The sequence below is a fragment of the Trachurus trachurus genome, assembly GCF_905171665.1.
Source record: "Trachurus trachurus genome assembly, chromosome: 23".
Lineage (NCBI taxonomy): Eukaryota > Metazoa > Chordata > Actinopteri > Carangiformes > Carangidae > Trachurus > Trachurus trachurus.
The window spans coordinates 3,964,746-3,981,654 of record NC_139912.1 but is presented as its reverse complement, the minus strand read 5'-3'; the positions used below and the strand labels follow the sequence as shown (position 1 = coordinate 3,981,654).

The 16,909-nt window shown below is 39.9% G+C and overlaps 1 protein-coding gene across 1 annotated transcript in view; it reads right to left on the bottom strand.

Annotated features, from left to right (window-relative positions):
- Positions 1–2,857: 2,857 nt before the first annotated feature.
- Positions 2,858–16,909, bottom strand: part of dgki (diacylglycerol kinase, iota) — an 88,679-nt gene continuing 74,627 nt past the window's right edge. Inside the window, exons 22-33 of the mRNA XM_083999595.1 lie at positions 13,250–13,350; positions 12,134–12,213; positions 11,042–11,086; positions 10,688–10,838; positions 10,198–10,238; positions 9,979–10,103; positions 8,299–8,324; positions 6,987–7,024; positions 5,681–5,801; positions 4,817–4,853; positions 4,514–4,613; positions 2,858–3,076 (exon numbers count right to left, since the gene is read on the bottom strand). Coding sequence (XP_083855721.1) covers positions 2,966–3,076; positions 4,514–4,613; positions 4,817–4,853; positions 5,681–5,801; positions 6,987–7,024; positions 8,299–8,324; positions 9,979–10,103; positions 10,198–10,238; positions 10,688–10,838; positions 11,042–11,086; positions 12,134–12,213; positions 13,250–13,350 — 976 coding nt within the window. The 3' untranslated portion in view covers positions 2,858–2,965. The remainder of the gene's footprint in view (positions 3,077–4,513; positions 4,614–4,816; positions 4,854–5,680; positions 5,802–6,986; positions 7,025–8,298; positions 8,325–9,978; positions 10,104–10,197; positions 10,239–10,687; positions 10,839–11,041; positions 11,087–12,133; positions 12,214–13,249; positions 13,351–16,909) is intronic.

Sequence of the window (16,909 nt, the reverse complement as noted above, 5' to 3'; positions counted from 1 at the left end):
TAATAAAACAGCAGAAAAAAAAACAAACATAAGATATTAAAACGATTAATACTGTGACCTTTAAAAACTGATGTGTGACAGTCGGACTTCTACGATGGCTCCACGTTTAAGTCTCAAAGAAAAGTTTCTATACTGTGTCCATGAGTTCAGTTCACAAAGGGTTAAATGTTGAAGAGACCGAGCCGAGTCCACAGACGAACATGCTGCACACGGAAGAAAAAAATAAAATAAAAACAAAAACAGAGCAAAATAAAATAAAATAATAAAATAAAACAAAATGAAATGAAACAACAAGAAGACAATCATCTACTCGACCAGCACTGAAGTTAAATTGCACATTCATTAGTCCTCCATGTTCAAAACATTAATGTAATGTAAACGATCAACAGAGAAAAATGCAAAGATGTCGTCCATTCATATTGCATTGAATATGGCTCAGATTTTTTTTTCTCTTTTTTTCCCATTTCTTCTTGGATAAATGCTGCAAACACACACACACACACAGTCTGTAGTTATGTACATGATGCACAGAGCTGTAAATGCTGCTCGCTTCCTAGATTTGATATGGAATGGGACCAAACACACACAGTCACACGCACACACACACAGTCACACACACACTCTCATACACACAGAAGCTGCATGTGTAAAGCCTGGTCAGATCAGCAGTACCAGATCTACACAGAAATTGAACTATTTCTTTGTGATTATGATTAAAATTCCCTCTTTTTGTTGATCTGAGTCTGGTTTGTTCATCATCAACAACAACAATGAAAACAAAAACATACACATAAACAACAACTCATCAACAGCTGCGTCACGTTCAGTACGTTATGGATCAATCAACTGGTTTACAACTGGTCCTTTATTGGTAACATTTTAGATTAGGGAACACATGTTCACCATTAACTAGGTGCTTATAGATCGAATCTCAAAGAACAGTAGTAACGAACGAGAGTTTAGCTAGGCTATATATCATATTTTTCACGCCCTATCACCGTTTAGACAAATTTGAAATGATTGAAGAAACATTACTATTTCTGTGTTGCTATGTGTTGTATTTATTTAGTTTGGGGGAATCACAGTGTCTAGAAAGCATCAGTGGCTCAGCTGACAGGGACCGCTAACGGCAGCAGCTAAGCTAATGGCAGCAGCAAAGCTGTCAGCGGTAGCTAAGCTAACGGCGGCAGCTAAGCTAACATCAGGACGTCAGCTGTTAAAACCCTCCCGTTGTCGGACACGACATGAAACTACTCCAGTTAGCTCAGTCATGTTGTAACTCAGATATCCGCTGAAAATTTTTTTTTTTTCATGGACCGTTTATTGAGTCACTGAGTTATTAAAGTTAAACAGGTAGCTAACCGTTAGCCGAGCTAATCTATGATAACCATGACTAATTACAAAAACGTGCGCACATAAATAGTTGTTGTTTCTGAATAATGATGTGAATAACCAGTGGGTTATTGGGGCAGTAGGACAAGAACAGTAATTCTTCCTTTGTCACTCTGAATTAGTAGCATTAATGCATTCATTTACAATGAATAAGCCATAATTAGGAGTTAATATCAGGACAAATCTTAATTCATGGTGTAATAGAGGTAGAATAAGGTGTTAATATGCGCTTAATAATTACTAATAAGGAGCTAGTAAGCTACTTATATGCATATTAATAAGCACCTAGTTAATGGTGAATATTAAAGTGTTACCCCTTTATCAATAATAATCTGATCTGGTCCCGTCACTGATTTGATTTCAGCGACTTCCTGTTTGTTTGGCTGCAAATTAAAAGAATCCTGTAACCAATCAATTCGATCAATAATCAGCTGATGGATGATTTTTATATTGATCTACAAGAATCAGTTCAGTGTTTTTTGGTCAGAAAAAAACAAAACAAACAGTTGACAAAACTAATGATGAGGAAAATACGCCGAGAAAAAAAAAAAAAAAGGAAATGTAAAATTAAAATCCAGGAATGTGATTGGATTTTTTGTCAATTTATAATCCATATAATTTATTTATTATCTATATTTTTAATACTTTAGAAACTTGTGAATCCATTTTTTAAATCTAAGCTGTCTTCTGGGCGTCCTTGGTCTTCCATACGTCATCACGGTTCATTCAGGTATGAAGTCCGGTGGCTCCGCCCCCTTGGAAAGTACGATAGATTCCCTCTGAGCCGGCGCCAGCGGGGAAACTTCCTGTTTGTTTTGTTTCTGTTGTTGCTGCACAAACACACGCACGTGAGCGAAAAAAGGAGGAAACAGATGTGATGACTTTTACTTTGAAAGGGCAGGGCGCCAGGCGTTAAGTTTAGTTACAAAAATAAAAAGTGACGGTTGCATAAAAATGAGACGCAGCTGTGAGAGAGCGGACGATGTCTTTGGCACACGGGTGAACACACGGACGACAACAACGACGTCTATGAGAACAGGTTCAACATCAGCTCTGAAATGTTTTGTTTCGTTTTCAACAAAAAAAAACAAAAAAACGCTGCGTTCAAGCGCTCAAACGTTCAAAAAGGTTCAAAATGTCTGAATGCATCATTGTCATCGTCATCATCAACGCTGCGGTTCGAGCGACTCCTGGAAATCCCTTCAGCAGGTGAACGGCCGCTCCTGAGCCGCTCGTGGTCCTACAATCAATCAATCACTCACTCAGCCAATCAATCAATCAATCAATCAATCAATCAATCAATCAATCAATCAATCAATCAATCAATCAATCAATCAATCAATCAATCAATCAGCACAACCAATAAATAGAATATGAATAAATAAATACAAATAAATAGTTGAGCATTAAAATCTCCACTGAAGCAGTTCATGGTCCGGTTCGTCGCCGTCGTCGTCGTCACAGTCTGTGAGTCCAGAGAGACGGACGCATCCAGTGTGTGTGTTTAAGTGTGTATGTGTGTGTTTAACTGTGTGTGTGTGTGTGTGTGTGTGTGTGTGTGTGTGCGCGCGCCTCAGACGGCCGTCTCCAGGTCGTCCTGCGGGGTGGACGACGTGTTCTGTTGGACGCTCAGGAAGGTGGCGAGCTCCGAGTCTCCCTCCGCCTGGTCGGCCGCCGTCTTCCCCTGGTGGACGGAGACACACACACACACACACACACACACACACACACACACACACACACACACACACACACACACACACACACACACACACACACACACACACACACACACACACACACACACACACACACACACACACACACACACACACGGTTTATCATGTATCTTGTTTTCCACAGTTGCACCTTATTTTGTACATTTAAAGGGGTAGTTCAACATTTTGGCAAATTGGCCCATTGCCATAATCCCTATAGTCATAGCAGTAGGTTCGTTACCTTTAATTGTCGGTGCAAGCTGTTTTTAGAACGGTGGAGCAGAGCCGTGAGCTGCTCAGAGCTACGCTACGGAGGCTAATGGGATTTCTTGGTTTCCCTCATCAAACTCATCAAATACACAATCCAACAACTCCACAACGCTCTGGTGGACAAGTTGTGACCTGCACATTCACCACACTATGAGATAATAACACAACGTTACCACACAGAGTTGTTTTAGAGGGAAATTCATGCAAAACCGTTGATGCACGTTGCCTTCAGGGACAGTCTAAAACAACTCTGTGTGGTAACGTTGTGTTATTATCTCATAGCGTGGTGAATGTGCAGGTCACAACTTGTCCACCAGAGCGTTGTGGAGTTGTTGGATTGTGTATTTGATGAGTTTGATGAGGGAAACCAAGAAATCCCATAATGAGCCTCCGTAGCGTAGCTCTGAGCAGCTCACGGCTCTGCTCCGCCATTCTAAAAATAGCTTGCACCAACAATTAAAGGATTATGGCAATGGGCCAATTTGCCAAAATGTTGAACTATCCCTTTAAGCTAAACATCTTGCATAGATCCTCTTTAAAGATGTTCAGTCTCTGGCTCTTTAACTGATCTATGAAATAATCTCTTACATTACAGAACAGAAAACAGGACGCCTTGGTGGCGTCTAAAAATAGCTGATCTCACCATGTGATTAATAATTTTCTAGGAAATTTGACTTATTCCCCCTCATCTCCCATGAGTTTTCTATAACTGGTGAATCAGTCGACCAACGTGTGGGAATAATCTGCTGTTCATCTGCAGGAAACGTCTTCATCGTGTTGAATCACGGCTGGAAGTTTCTTCTTTTTAAACAGAACGTTGTGATATCACAGTGTCACAGTGAAGTCGACCTTTGACCTCGTTCCTTCTGCACTGTTGTTGTACACCTCGTCAAAGTTTGTGTTAAATTGTGTTGAAACAGTGAGAAGCGACGAAAACCCAAAGAGCCGTTGGTTGATGTTTAATAAACAATAAAAACCTGAGTCGGGTTCGAACCTGCAGGCGGTGAATCATTTACATGTGACGGTGGTTTCTACGGTGACTCAGCAGCAGGACAAGTGTGTGTGTGTGTGTGTGTGTGTGTGTGTGTGTGTGCAGGTGTTTATAGTGCAGATGTGCGTGTTTGTGTTTTTACCTGGAAGTTGGTTTTCTCCCGAGACGCCCCGGCCTCGACCAGCAGCCGACACACGGCGTGCTGCTTCTCTGTGGCGGCTTTGTGCAAGGCAGTGTCCCCTCTACACACACACACACACACACACACACAGGTGCAATCAGATAAAAACACTTGACAAGCGACGATCGACCGCAATGACGCAAAACTAAAAGGAAGTGAAACACCACACTGATCTGATCACATCCCACACACGCAAACACAAACACACACACAAAAGATGTACACACACACACACATAACAATTAGAAAACAAAAACAACGTACTTCTCTCTGTCCGTCAGATCCAGAATCACTTTGGAGCCTGAAGACGAAAAAAACATAAGAAGGTTTAAAAGTGCATAATGTATAATAACGCTGTTTCCAGGCTTTTCAAAATAAAATACAAAAGAGAAATGTGATATTCTGCTTTATAAAGTTGCTCAAATCGAGGAAATATCCACATTAAATGATATAAAACTTGTATTTCTGATGATGTCATTCAAATAATCTCATGTGGCTTTTGTTCTGTGCTGCGGTTTTTAATCGTGAACATCTGGAGAAGCCACAGGAAACACGATGTAACTGTCACTGAGCTCTGAAGAATCAACCTGAATCAACCAGCACTGACATCATTGTGGTTAAAGAAAAAGTGATTTTACACTGGAAATCCGACCCCCTCACTTCAGTTTCAGTTTAATTTATTTGACAAGGGACAATGTACATTAATAAAACATTGTAAAAAAAAAAAAAAAAAAATGTATAAATGCACCCGATTTAGCTAAAGTTTTCATCGCCAGTCCCTCTGCCTGATTGTAAAGAGCAACCATTAAAAAGAGCAACAATTAAGTAAAATACCAAAGACACATTCGGTACACATTAATAAATATACATTTATAAGACAGTAACACACATTTATAAGACAATAACACACATTTATACACACATTTATGAGACAATAACACACATTTATACACACATTTATAAGACAATAACACACATTTGCGATGACAAGGTAGTTAGTGCTCATAATATAATCAGTTCTTAGTGCTGCCATCATAGGGCATCAGCAATACATAGTATTAAGGAACAGGATTCATTAAACAAATCACTATAACTATCTGGTTACTTCCTGTCTGGTGCATCACTCACCCTGCTGCAGGATGAAGCCGACCAGCTCCACGTGTCCGTTCTGCGCCGACACGTGTAACGCCGAGCGACCGCCAGAGTCTCGCACCAAGAGACTGACCCCACGACGCACACACTCAGTCAGCTGCAGGGTCAAAGGTCAAGACAGATGTTTAGTATTAAAGCTCCTTCAGAATAAAGGTAGATGTTTAGTATTAAAGCTCCTTCAAATAAAGGTAGATGTTTAGTATAAGAGCTCCTTCAAAATAAAGGTAGATGTTTAGTATAAGAGCTCCTTCAAAATAAAGGCAGATGTTTGTATTAAAGCTCCTTCAGTATAAAGGTAGATGTTTGTGTTAAAGCTCCTTCAAAATAAAGGTAGATGTTTAGTATAAGAGCTCCTTCAAAATAAAGGTAGATGTTTAGTATAAGAGCTCCTTCAAAATAAAGGCAGATGTTTGTATTAAAGCTCCTTCAGTATAAAGGTAGATGTTTGTGTTAAAGCTCCATACGGTATAAAGGTAGATGTTTATATTAAAGCTCCATACAGTATAAAGGTAGATGTTTGTGTTAAAGCTCCATACAGTATAAAGGTAGATGTTTGTATTAAAGCTCCATACAGTATAAAGGTAGATGTCCATGTGTAGTGTGATTATAAAGCAGCTCTAGGTTCTATATTAATACTGTTAAAGTATCAAAGCCTCAGTCCACAGAGAAATGCACACAGCCTGTATTCAGAAACTGAGCCTTAAAACCAGCCGTCAGGACTTCCTGTCACTTTGTGATGTCACAACTAAGCCCTGCCCCCTCACCACCTGGACCCAAACATCCATCCAACAACAACAACTTGCAGGATTTGGTTTCTCTGAGTGTTTTGTTTTATTCTGAAATCTGCTCTATTTTTTTATTTTTATTGGATCACTCAGAAAACGGTCAGCCAATCAGATCTTCTCATGAATCAACCCTTCAAAATAAAAGTCTCAAATAAGGATCTTTAATGAAACAAATCAAAAATCAAAAAAACAATCGACTTTTAGCACAAATTAAATATCCCGTGTTACCGTAAATCACATTTCAGAGCTCAGAATTTCTGAGTCACTGCTCTTTTATTTTCTTAGTCATCTAATGATAGAAGAACAAATGAACTGTTAAACAGGTCAAACTGGTTTTAATGACAGTGTGTGTGTGTTTGTGTGTGTGTTTGTGTGTTTGTGTGTGTGTGTGTGTGTGTGTGTGTGTGTGTGTGTGTGTGTGTGTGTGTGTGTGTGTGTGTGTGTGTGTGTGTGTGTGTGTGTGTGTGTGTGTGTGTGTGTGTGTGACTAAACTTTACCATTGACAGGTCTCCAGAACCAGCTGCTGTCATCAAAGCTGTGGACACAGAAGAAGAAGAAGGAGACAGGTGAGGACACGACTTTTCTCACTTTCTGTTTTGTTTTCCTATAAAACTCCGACCGGCTGCTTCCTGCTTCCCTGCGGCTCGGGTTATTTCCTGGAAGCAGATCGGGAACAGAAACACCTGAAACCACTTAACGAGCTCCAGATAGAGAACGTCACCTGTGCTGACCTGGGATCTGTGTCTGTGTGGTTACATAAAAAAAAAAAACAAAGTCAGACTCACTTCTGTGTTTTTAGTTTTGTCTGAGAAAGTTTTTTTTTCTTTTTTTTGTGGTGTTTGCTTTGTTAGTGGTTTTCTATGTTGTTCCCCCTGGGGCCATAATAATAATAAAGTCTGAATGTGAATCTTGTACTTTATACTTTTTTACAGCTCTCCTTGGACCCAGATTGCAGCACTCCCAGTTGCTTTGTGAATCTTTTACTGTTTTGTAGAATTTAATTTAAGACAAATGTGACAAGAAAACAGTGAAATAAACACAAATATTTCTAATAAAATGTCGGTGTATAAAATTTTCTGCCTGATTTGAAGGGATGAAACACAATGACACACAGCTCAACACAATCACCTTTTGTTTCTCTTTTATTATTATTAATATTTATTTATTTTATTTGCTGTTATTAACTTTTATTCATCTATTTTTCTCTCTTTTACTTTTATTTACGTGTCTGTGTCACTATTTCCTCAAGATGCAGCATCAGAGACTCTGTGGATGTTTGTTTGTTCTATGATTAAGCAAAAATCAAACAGTTTCCATATCTCTGTCTGTATTACACTGTCTTTAATAAAAAAAAAAAAAAAAAAAGTTAAAATAAATCAATAAATAAAAAGAAATATAAAATGTATCCAATTATTAAACGGTCGACTGAGAAAATAGAGCAGGACGCAGTGAGGAAACTTGAGTTGTGACATAACCTGTTGGACAAAGTTCAGACAAAGTGAAAGTGGACGGACGGACGGAGACGTGTTGGACGTGTTGTTGTTATGAGGACGGACGAGGAACTGCAGCCTCGCTGAGGTGGAGGTGGAGAGTACCGGGAACTACAGAGTCGACATCAAACGTCTCACAGAGTCTCTGAGGACGTTTAGATCTGACCTGAGACCAGTTTAAAACAAACAAACCCCCAAAACTCACAGAGAAACAAAATGAACTTTTAGTTTCTGAACCACAGCTGTGAGAGCAGGTGTGAGAGTGTGTGTGTGTGTGTGTGTGTGTGTGTGTGTGTGTGTGTGTGTGTGTGTGTTGTACCTTGTTCCTCAGCAGTCAGCGGACTTCTGCAGAGAGAAAACAAAACTATTATTTCAGGCCTGAAACGTTCAAACAAACTAATTGATTCATCTTTTATGGTCGATCTGAGGAGTCGATGTTTTTCTGTCACATCGTCAGATAAAAACTGAATATTTATGATGTTTTGAAGACGTCAATGTGGGAAATTATAACAGATTATTTATTTTTCAACATTTTCTGACGAGATCTAAATGAAACAATTAATAAACTTGTTAATTAACAGATTTGTTTCAGAGTCGATGTCGAGATCAAACACTGAACCGTCACTGCGACAACAGTGACTCTTCATGTTCTATTATTGATCAATAGTCCAATTCATAAACACCAGGAATTAATAATTAATAAAAATAAAAATGTGTGACACAAGTTTCCAGAGAATTCAGAGTGTGTTTCATCCAAATGACAAAAACAACAAATATTAAATTTACAGAGAAATAAAACAAAGAAAAGAAGAAAAACTTCAGTTTCACATTGGTTTTTTGATCAATAAGTAAATTATTGACTATTTATCACAGTTACTGACGGAAAATTAAAATCTCAGATCTGTTCTGTTCTGTGCTCCAGCCCATAATATCACTTAACTCTCCTGTCGTCCTTCTGGGTCAAATTGACCCAATCTGTTCCCTTCCTCCATCCTCCCTTCTTTCCTTCCTTCTCTCCACAATCCCTTTTCCCTTCCTTCCTCCCTTCTTTCCCTTCGTCCATCCTTCTGCTTCCTTCCTTGACCCAATCAGTTCCTTCCCTTCATCTTTCTTTCCTTCCTTCCGTCCTTCCTTCCTTCATTCCCTTCGTCCTTACTTCTTCTTCCTTCCTCTTTTGATCCAATTGACCCAATTGACCCAATCTGTTCCCTCCCTCCATCTTTCTTTCCTTCCTTTCTCCATTCCTTCTTTCCACAATCCTTTTTCCCTTCCTTCCCTCCTTCCCTTTGTCGTTACTTCTTCCTTCCTTCCTTCCCTTTGACCTTCCTTCCTTCAATTTGTTCCCTCCCCGATCTATCTTTCCTTTCTTTTTTCCCATCCTGATCCTTCCTATCTTTCCCTTTGTCCTTCCTTCCTTCCTTATGTACAGTACAGGCCAAAAGTTTGGACACACCTTCTCATTCAATGTGTTTCCTTTACTCTCACTGAAGGCACTAAAACTATGAATGAACACATGTGGAATTAACAAAAAAAGTGTGAAATAACTAAAAACATGTCTTTTCTTCTTTGTCTTCTCTTTCTTCTTTTCTTCTTCCTCTCCTTCTTCCTCCTCCTCCTCTATCTCTGACCCCTCCGATTCTAGTTTCTTCAAAGTAGCCACCCTTTGCTCTGATTACTGCTTTTTGCTCTTGGCATTCTCTTGATGAGCTTCAAGAGGTGAACCTGACCTGAAAATGGTTTTCACTTCACATGTGTGCCTTGTCAGGGTTCATTAGTGGAATTTCAGTGAGAATCGACAGTGTAAATAGTCATGAAAATAAAGGAAATGCATTGAGTGTGTCCAAACTTTTGGCCTGTACTGTATATACAGTATAAACACTGAAAAGCACCTGAATGCACATGAATGAATGCAGATGTGTAACTGTGTGTGTGTGTGTGTGTGTGTGTGTGTGTGTGTGTGTGTGTGTGTGTGTGTGTGTGTGTGTGTGTGTGTGTCTACCCGGCGTTCGGCTCCACCACCAGGTCGGGCATCCCCGTGGACGAGCTCTGGTTCCCCGTTGGTCCCTCGTGGTCCAGGATGAAAACCTCGTCCTGACAGATCTCCGTGACGAAGTGGAGGTGTTCCTACGGCAACAGGCGTGTGTGTTTCAATTAAAAACTCAGCGAGATGTGAACACGGAGCAGAGCGAGATGGAGCGATGAGGAGATGAGTGTTTACCTGAGCCTTATCAATACGGTAAAACCGATCGGCTGATGTGGCTGCAGAGAGAAACACAGGTTATCAGCTGTCAATCAACACGTTATAAATAAAGTTATTACATCATAAATAAGGTTATTACATTATAAATACATTTATTATGTTCTAAATTAAGTTGTTACATTATAAAAAAGTTGTTATGTTACAAATAAAGTTATTATATCATAAATACAGTTATTATGTTATTTATAAAGTTAGTACATCATGAATAAAGTTATTACATCATAAATAATCTTATGACATTATAAAGCCAAGTCGTCTTTTCAGGGCACGAAAAGGTTTACATTATAAATAAAGTTATCAAATTATAAATAAAGGTATTGCATCATAGATAAAGTTACTATATTATAACTCAAGTTATCTCATTATAAATAAAGTTTTTTCAGACATAATGTGTGCTCTTAAAACCAAATGTCGTCGGGATGAATAAAGTGTATTGAATCTAATTTACAGCTTAATCTGAGTTCATCTCTGTCTCTTAACTCCTCCCTCATCAGCATCTGTCCACATCTGTCCACATCTGTCCACTCACAGTCCAGGAAGCTCCAGTTGGGCGACAGCCGGCTGGACGAGCTGGTCCTGGGGACGCCCCTGGTCTCGTCCTGGGACAGAGAGACGTCGTCGTTAGAGGAAAATAAAACATGTCCAAAAGTTCACATATTATTAGAAGAAATATTAGAAGAAAGAAGAAGAGAGGAGGGAGTTATTCATTACTGTTAATCTTTTTATTCTTGTTTAAAGGTTAATTCCTCCACTGTCATGACTTTTCAAAATAAAGCGTCTGAAGTTATGTTAAGTCCTGTACCTGGTAGTGAACTCTGTGGCCAGTAGATGGAGCCTGGTGTAAGTCCTGGTGCAAGCACAGCAGACAGGTTAACACACACACACACACACACACACACGGAGCATTTAACAGCTACAACAACTTCCACTGATGAGTTTTAACCCCTGTGAACTCGGTGTTAGTGAACGCTGCCGTAGCCTTCCACTGTTGCCAAAAGCGAGACAGCCCATAGGTGAATAGGCAAAAGTTTTTTTTTAAATAGATATCACTATGAAACGTTCCCATTTTTTTATGTTCATAAAAACTAAGAAAAACTGTATTGCAAGTTTTCTGAATTTTATGTTTATGTATATGCAAATGAGGCACTAACACATTAAAATATGCGCTTTTTGCATATATCACCAAGAACAGAATCGCCAACATTGGATGATGCCAGATTCAAAAGCTTGGTTTCATTTTTTTGATACACTGACTCCTCAAGAAACTTTTTACAGAAGGGATCGTGGCCACGTCCCCTTATCAGCCCATAGTCTACAGTCATTAAAAATCAATTTTCGCCATGTTTTTGGTATAAAAACGTACTTTAAACCCGGGTATGAATGATACATCAACAAACCCTTCTGTAAAAAGAAGCAGGAGAGTGTAGGTACGAAGGAAACGGGTATTTCATATCTCCGTGTTTGAGAAAACGGCCAGAAAGTTCTGTATTGTAAAATTTCATACATTTTTATTAGAAACTGCTATTTACAAACACAACAGCTAATCAAAGCATTAGTAATAGACATCCTAAACACACGACTGATAACTGAACAACACAGCATGAAGTTATTCATATGAAATGAACACAACTACATACAGTGTAGTGCAGCTGTGCGAAAAGTACTAACTTTTGGCAAATTTATGAGGAATTTACGGACACAATCAGGCAAAATGAAGTAAAATAAACAACTAATTGTGTGTTACTGGTGTTTTATTGCCACTAGTGTGAAAGAAGACATGTTTAGGAAGCAAAATATCTCAAAATCGGAGGAGAAAATGAAAAGCTACGATCGTTAAAGACGACAACGACGATGATGATGATGATGATGATGAAGAAGGAGAAGAAGAGCTCACCTCCTGTAACCTGTCGATGTAAAGTCGACACGTCTCCAGGTCACAGTCGCCTCTCACCACCACTATACCTACAGGGATGGCTGCAACACACACACACACAGACTCACAATAACACAGGTATAAAGTTAAAGCTGCAGTGACGGACTTCGGCCACTGGGGGGCGGCAGAAACACAGAAAACAAACTGACAGATTTAGATTTAACATGAACCCAGCTCGTCTTTTTATTCATCTATCTGTTCTGTTATGTCACCAAACTCTTCTCTAAACATCTGTCCTGATGTTTGATGCTGTTTTTTCACTTAGAAAACATCTGTCTGCAGCTGGAAACAACCAATCAACTTTCATTCTTTCTTTCTGTCTTTCTACAGATATGTACATTATAAATGAGTGTTTTTGCTCTTTAGAGGGATAGTTCAACATTTTGGCAAATTGGCCCATTGCCATAATCCCTATACTCATAGCAGTAGGTTCGTTACTTTTAATTCTCGGTGCAAGCTATTTTTAGAACGGCGGAGCAGAGCCGTGAGCTGCTCAGAGCTACGCTACGGAGGCTCATGGGATTTCTAGGTTTCCCTCATGAAACTCATCAAATACACAATCCAACAGCTCCACAACGCTCTGGTGGACAAGTTGTGACCTGCACATTCACCACGCTATGAGATAATAACACAACGTTACCAGACAGAGTTGTTTTAGAGGGAAATTCATACAAAACCGCTGATGCGCGTTGCCTTCAGGAACAGTTTTTCATCATCAGTCTCTGTATTTCCCTCTAAAACAACTCTGTCTGGTAACGTTGTGTTATTATCTCATAGCGTGGTGAATGTGCAGGTCACAACTTGTCCACCAGAGCGTTGTGGAGCTGTTGGATTGTGTATTTGATGAGTTTCATGAGGGAAACCTAGAAATCCCATGAGCCTCCGTAGCGTAGCTCTGAGCAGCTCACGGCTCTGCTCCACCATTGTAAAAATATCTTGCACCGACAATTAAAGGTAACGAACCTACTGCTATGACTATAGGGATTATGGCAATGGGACAATTTACCAAAATGTTGAACTATTCCTTAAGGTTGAGGAAGCTGTTGCCTACAAACACACACACACACACACACTTACAGATGTCTCGTAGCCGCTCCTTGTCGTACTGCAGCCTGTCGTACTCCTGCAGACTGATCCGGTTCACTCTCAGACGGAGACGATCAGGAACCGCATGAGGACTGGAAAACACACACACACAAGTGCATGTACGTGCACACACACACACACACACACACACACACACACACAATTCAGACATGTCCGAACATCCAACAACAAAGACACACACACACACAGTTTGCACACACAGACACAGACACAGACACGCACACGTCACAAACTGAATCTGAACTTTTAACTCTTGTTTCATTTCCTGTCACTTTCAAATTAAAAGTCTTTTGTCTTTTTTCTTTTTCTTAAAACGTTTCTCGATCTGGAGGTTCATTTAGACGTAAGTGAACGTCCTCCACCGAGCTCAGGTAACCGGGGGTGACGCCACTGACTGACTGACGCCTTTGAGGGTTGAGGTGGGTCGACATTGTGAGGTCAATGCTTGTGGGCGGAGCCAACTAAAAGGTCGATGACACAAAAAACACGGTGGACGACAAACACGATGACGTAAAGTAAAAACAACTGAATCGCCCATCGACCCAAACTCAAAGACTCAAAGGCTTCGAGGCCCCTCACTCACCTGGAAACACAACACAGTTACACAGCTGTTTGTTGTCGTTCACGGCTGATGCAAATAAATATAAAATAAAAATAAAAGCAGCTTGTGTGAAGCGTCGGCGTCGAGTGAAGAGACGACGGCGACGAGCACAGGTGGAAAATAAAAGAGCAGCTCAGGTGAAGTTAACAAGAAGCAGAAACAGGTGGAGACATGCACACACACACACACGCGCGCACAACACATTCAACACAACACACACACACACACAATGGGGCTCAAACATTATGAGTTTGTGACACTGACACAGATTTGTTTAGACTGATGCTGCAGGTGTTTAAGATAATTATTGTTTAAAGGAGAATTCCGGCCATTTTTGACCCCTAAATCGTTGTCCTGATGGTCACCCAGTGTTGGTTGGAGCAAAAAAGGCGACTAAAATTGATGCAGGCAAACCGGAGTTACCATGGCTACCCAGCGCTAGCGCTAGCCACAATGCTAACCTATGGGGGCAATTCTTTCAACCACAACAAACACTCAAAAAACAATCAAATATCTATGGTTCATGACTGGAATCCTTAGAGACACCACTGAACTCATATAGTGAACAGTATAAACAGTTTAAACTTTGTGTTTTTGCATGTAGCCACTCACCTCAGATAGCCGAACTCTGAAACATCCTGGAAAGACATTACTATCCGATCACAGAGCGCCTGCTCTCCCCGCCACAGAAACAAACACTTTTTCTTTGTTGTGATGATTTCTTTACTAAAATAAACGGTGGAGCAGTGCAGTGGTAATGTCCAAAATATCTCCGACCGTTTATTTTTGTTTTTTGAGTGTTTGTTGTGGTTGAAAGAATTGCCCCCCAGTTTGTCTGCATCAATTTTAGTCGCGTTTTTTGCTCCAACCAAGACTGGGTGACCATCTGGACAACAATTTAGGGGTCAAAAATGACCGGAATTCTCCTTTAATTTACACTAATTATTAAATTTTATCTTTATTTTAATAAACATTGTAAAATTTAGTGAACATTTATTAAAAGGAGAAAAAACAGGAAACATTTTGATATAATTTATAATTAGAGATGCACCGATACCCAGATCGAATATCGGATGAATGAGGCCGAACCAGTCATTTCTTTTTTATTAATATCATACACAGCAATACAGTTACAGCGATCTAGTGTTATTTCTTTCTTTTTTCTGTTAATGTACACTTTGTTATTTGTTAATAAATAATATTAAGTACATTTATATCTGTGTTAATTTGTTACCTTTTTTTTAACAAGGCTAAATGTTTATGTCAAGCCTGATGCCTTCACTCACATGGCGAGGTATACGGTTCATTCATTCAACAGTAGAATCGGATCGGTATCGGCTGATACACTCAGCCCAGGCATCGGTATCGGATTGGATCGGAAAAAACTGGATCGGTGCATCTCTATTTATAATAAATAAACAAAAAAATAAAAGTGGAAGCGATTTATAAAAGGAAAAAATTTCAAATTAAAAGTCACCTTCGGATGTTTTCACTTCCTGATTAGATTAAATCTAAATATCAATAATTATTGATACTGATCATATTAAAATATCGTAATCTGTCTGTATCTATCTGAACTCTGAGCATCAGTGTAATCAAATCAGATATTGATCGAACCGTGAGACGACACGACACTGACGACTCATTTGTTCACATGTACGTACACACACACACACAATCACACACACACACACACACGCACACACACACACACACACAGTGACGCACACACACACACACACACACAGTGACAGTGACAGAGGGCTGAGGTACTTACACAGAGAAGGAGTCGGGGGGAGCAGAGAGGCGGCGCAGATCAGCTGCACACACCTTCTGAATACTACGGCCGCACACACACACACACACACACACACAGAGGAGAGGAGGAATGAATGGCAGAGAGGAGGAGAGAAGGGGAAGAGGAGGAGGAGAGAAAGAGCGAGAGAAGGGAAGAAAGAGAAAAGATGAAGGAAGGAGAGGAAATGAGTGAACAGAGTTGAAAGGAGACAAGAGGAGGGAGAGAGAAGGAGAGATTGAAGAGGGAGAGAAGAGATTAGTGGGAGAGGAGAGGAAAAGAGACAAGGGCAGGAAAGGAGAGAGGAGATTAGGAGGAGAGGAGATAAAGGGATGAGGAGGAAAGAGAGATTGGAGAGGAGAGGAGAGGAGAGGAGAGGAGAGGAGAGGAGAGGAGAGGAGAGGAGAAAGAAGGGAGAGGGAGAAGGGATGAGGAGAAGGAAGGGAAAGGAGAAAATAGAGATAAAGAAAGAAGAGGAGAGAAAATAAGATGAAAAGAGGAGAAAAAGCAAAAGGAAGAGAAGAAAGTGGAAAAAAGAGGAGAGCAGGAGGAAACAGGAAATAAACAAGAAGAGAGAAGGTAAACAAATGCAAACAAAATAATATCAGAAACATTGGTGAAATTGAAGGAGAGAAGAAGAGAAGAGATGAAAAGAGACGAGACGAAAAGAAGAGAAGGATGAAGAAGAGGAAGAAGAAGAAGAAGAGGAGGAAGGGAACAGACGGAGAGAAGCCCAGAGGTGAGTAGACAAACAGAGAGACAGCACAGAGCTCAACAGAGACACTGAAGATCTCAATACATCTAGTTACTCTATATCTCTTTATTCTACATCGTTACTCTACACCTCTTTACTCTACACCTCTTTACTCTACACCTCTTTACTCTACATCTCTTTACATCTCGTCACTCTACATCTCTTTACTCTACATCTCTTTACTCTACACCTCTTTACTCTACATCTCTTTACATCTCGTTACTCTACATCTCTTTACTCTACACCTCCTTACTCTACATCTCTTTACATCTCGTTACTCTACATCTCTTTACTCTACACCTCTTTACTCTACATCTCTTTACATCTCGTTACTCTACATCTCTTTACTCTATATCTCTTTACTCTACACCTCTTTACTCTACACCTCTTTACTCTACATCTCTTTACATCTCGTTACTCTACATCTCTTTACTCTACATCTCTCTACATCTCGTTACTCTACATCTCTTTACTCTACAT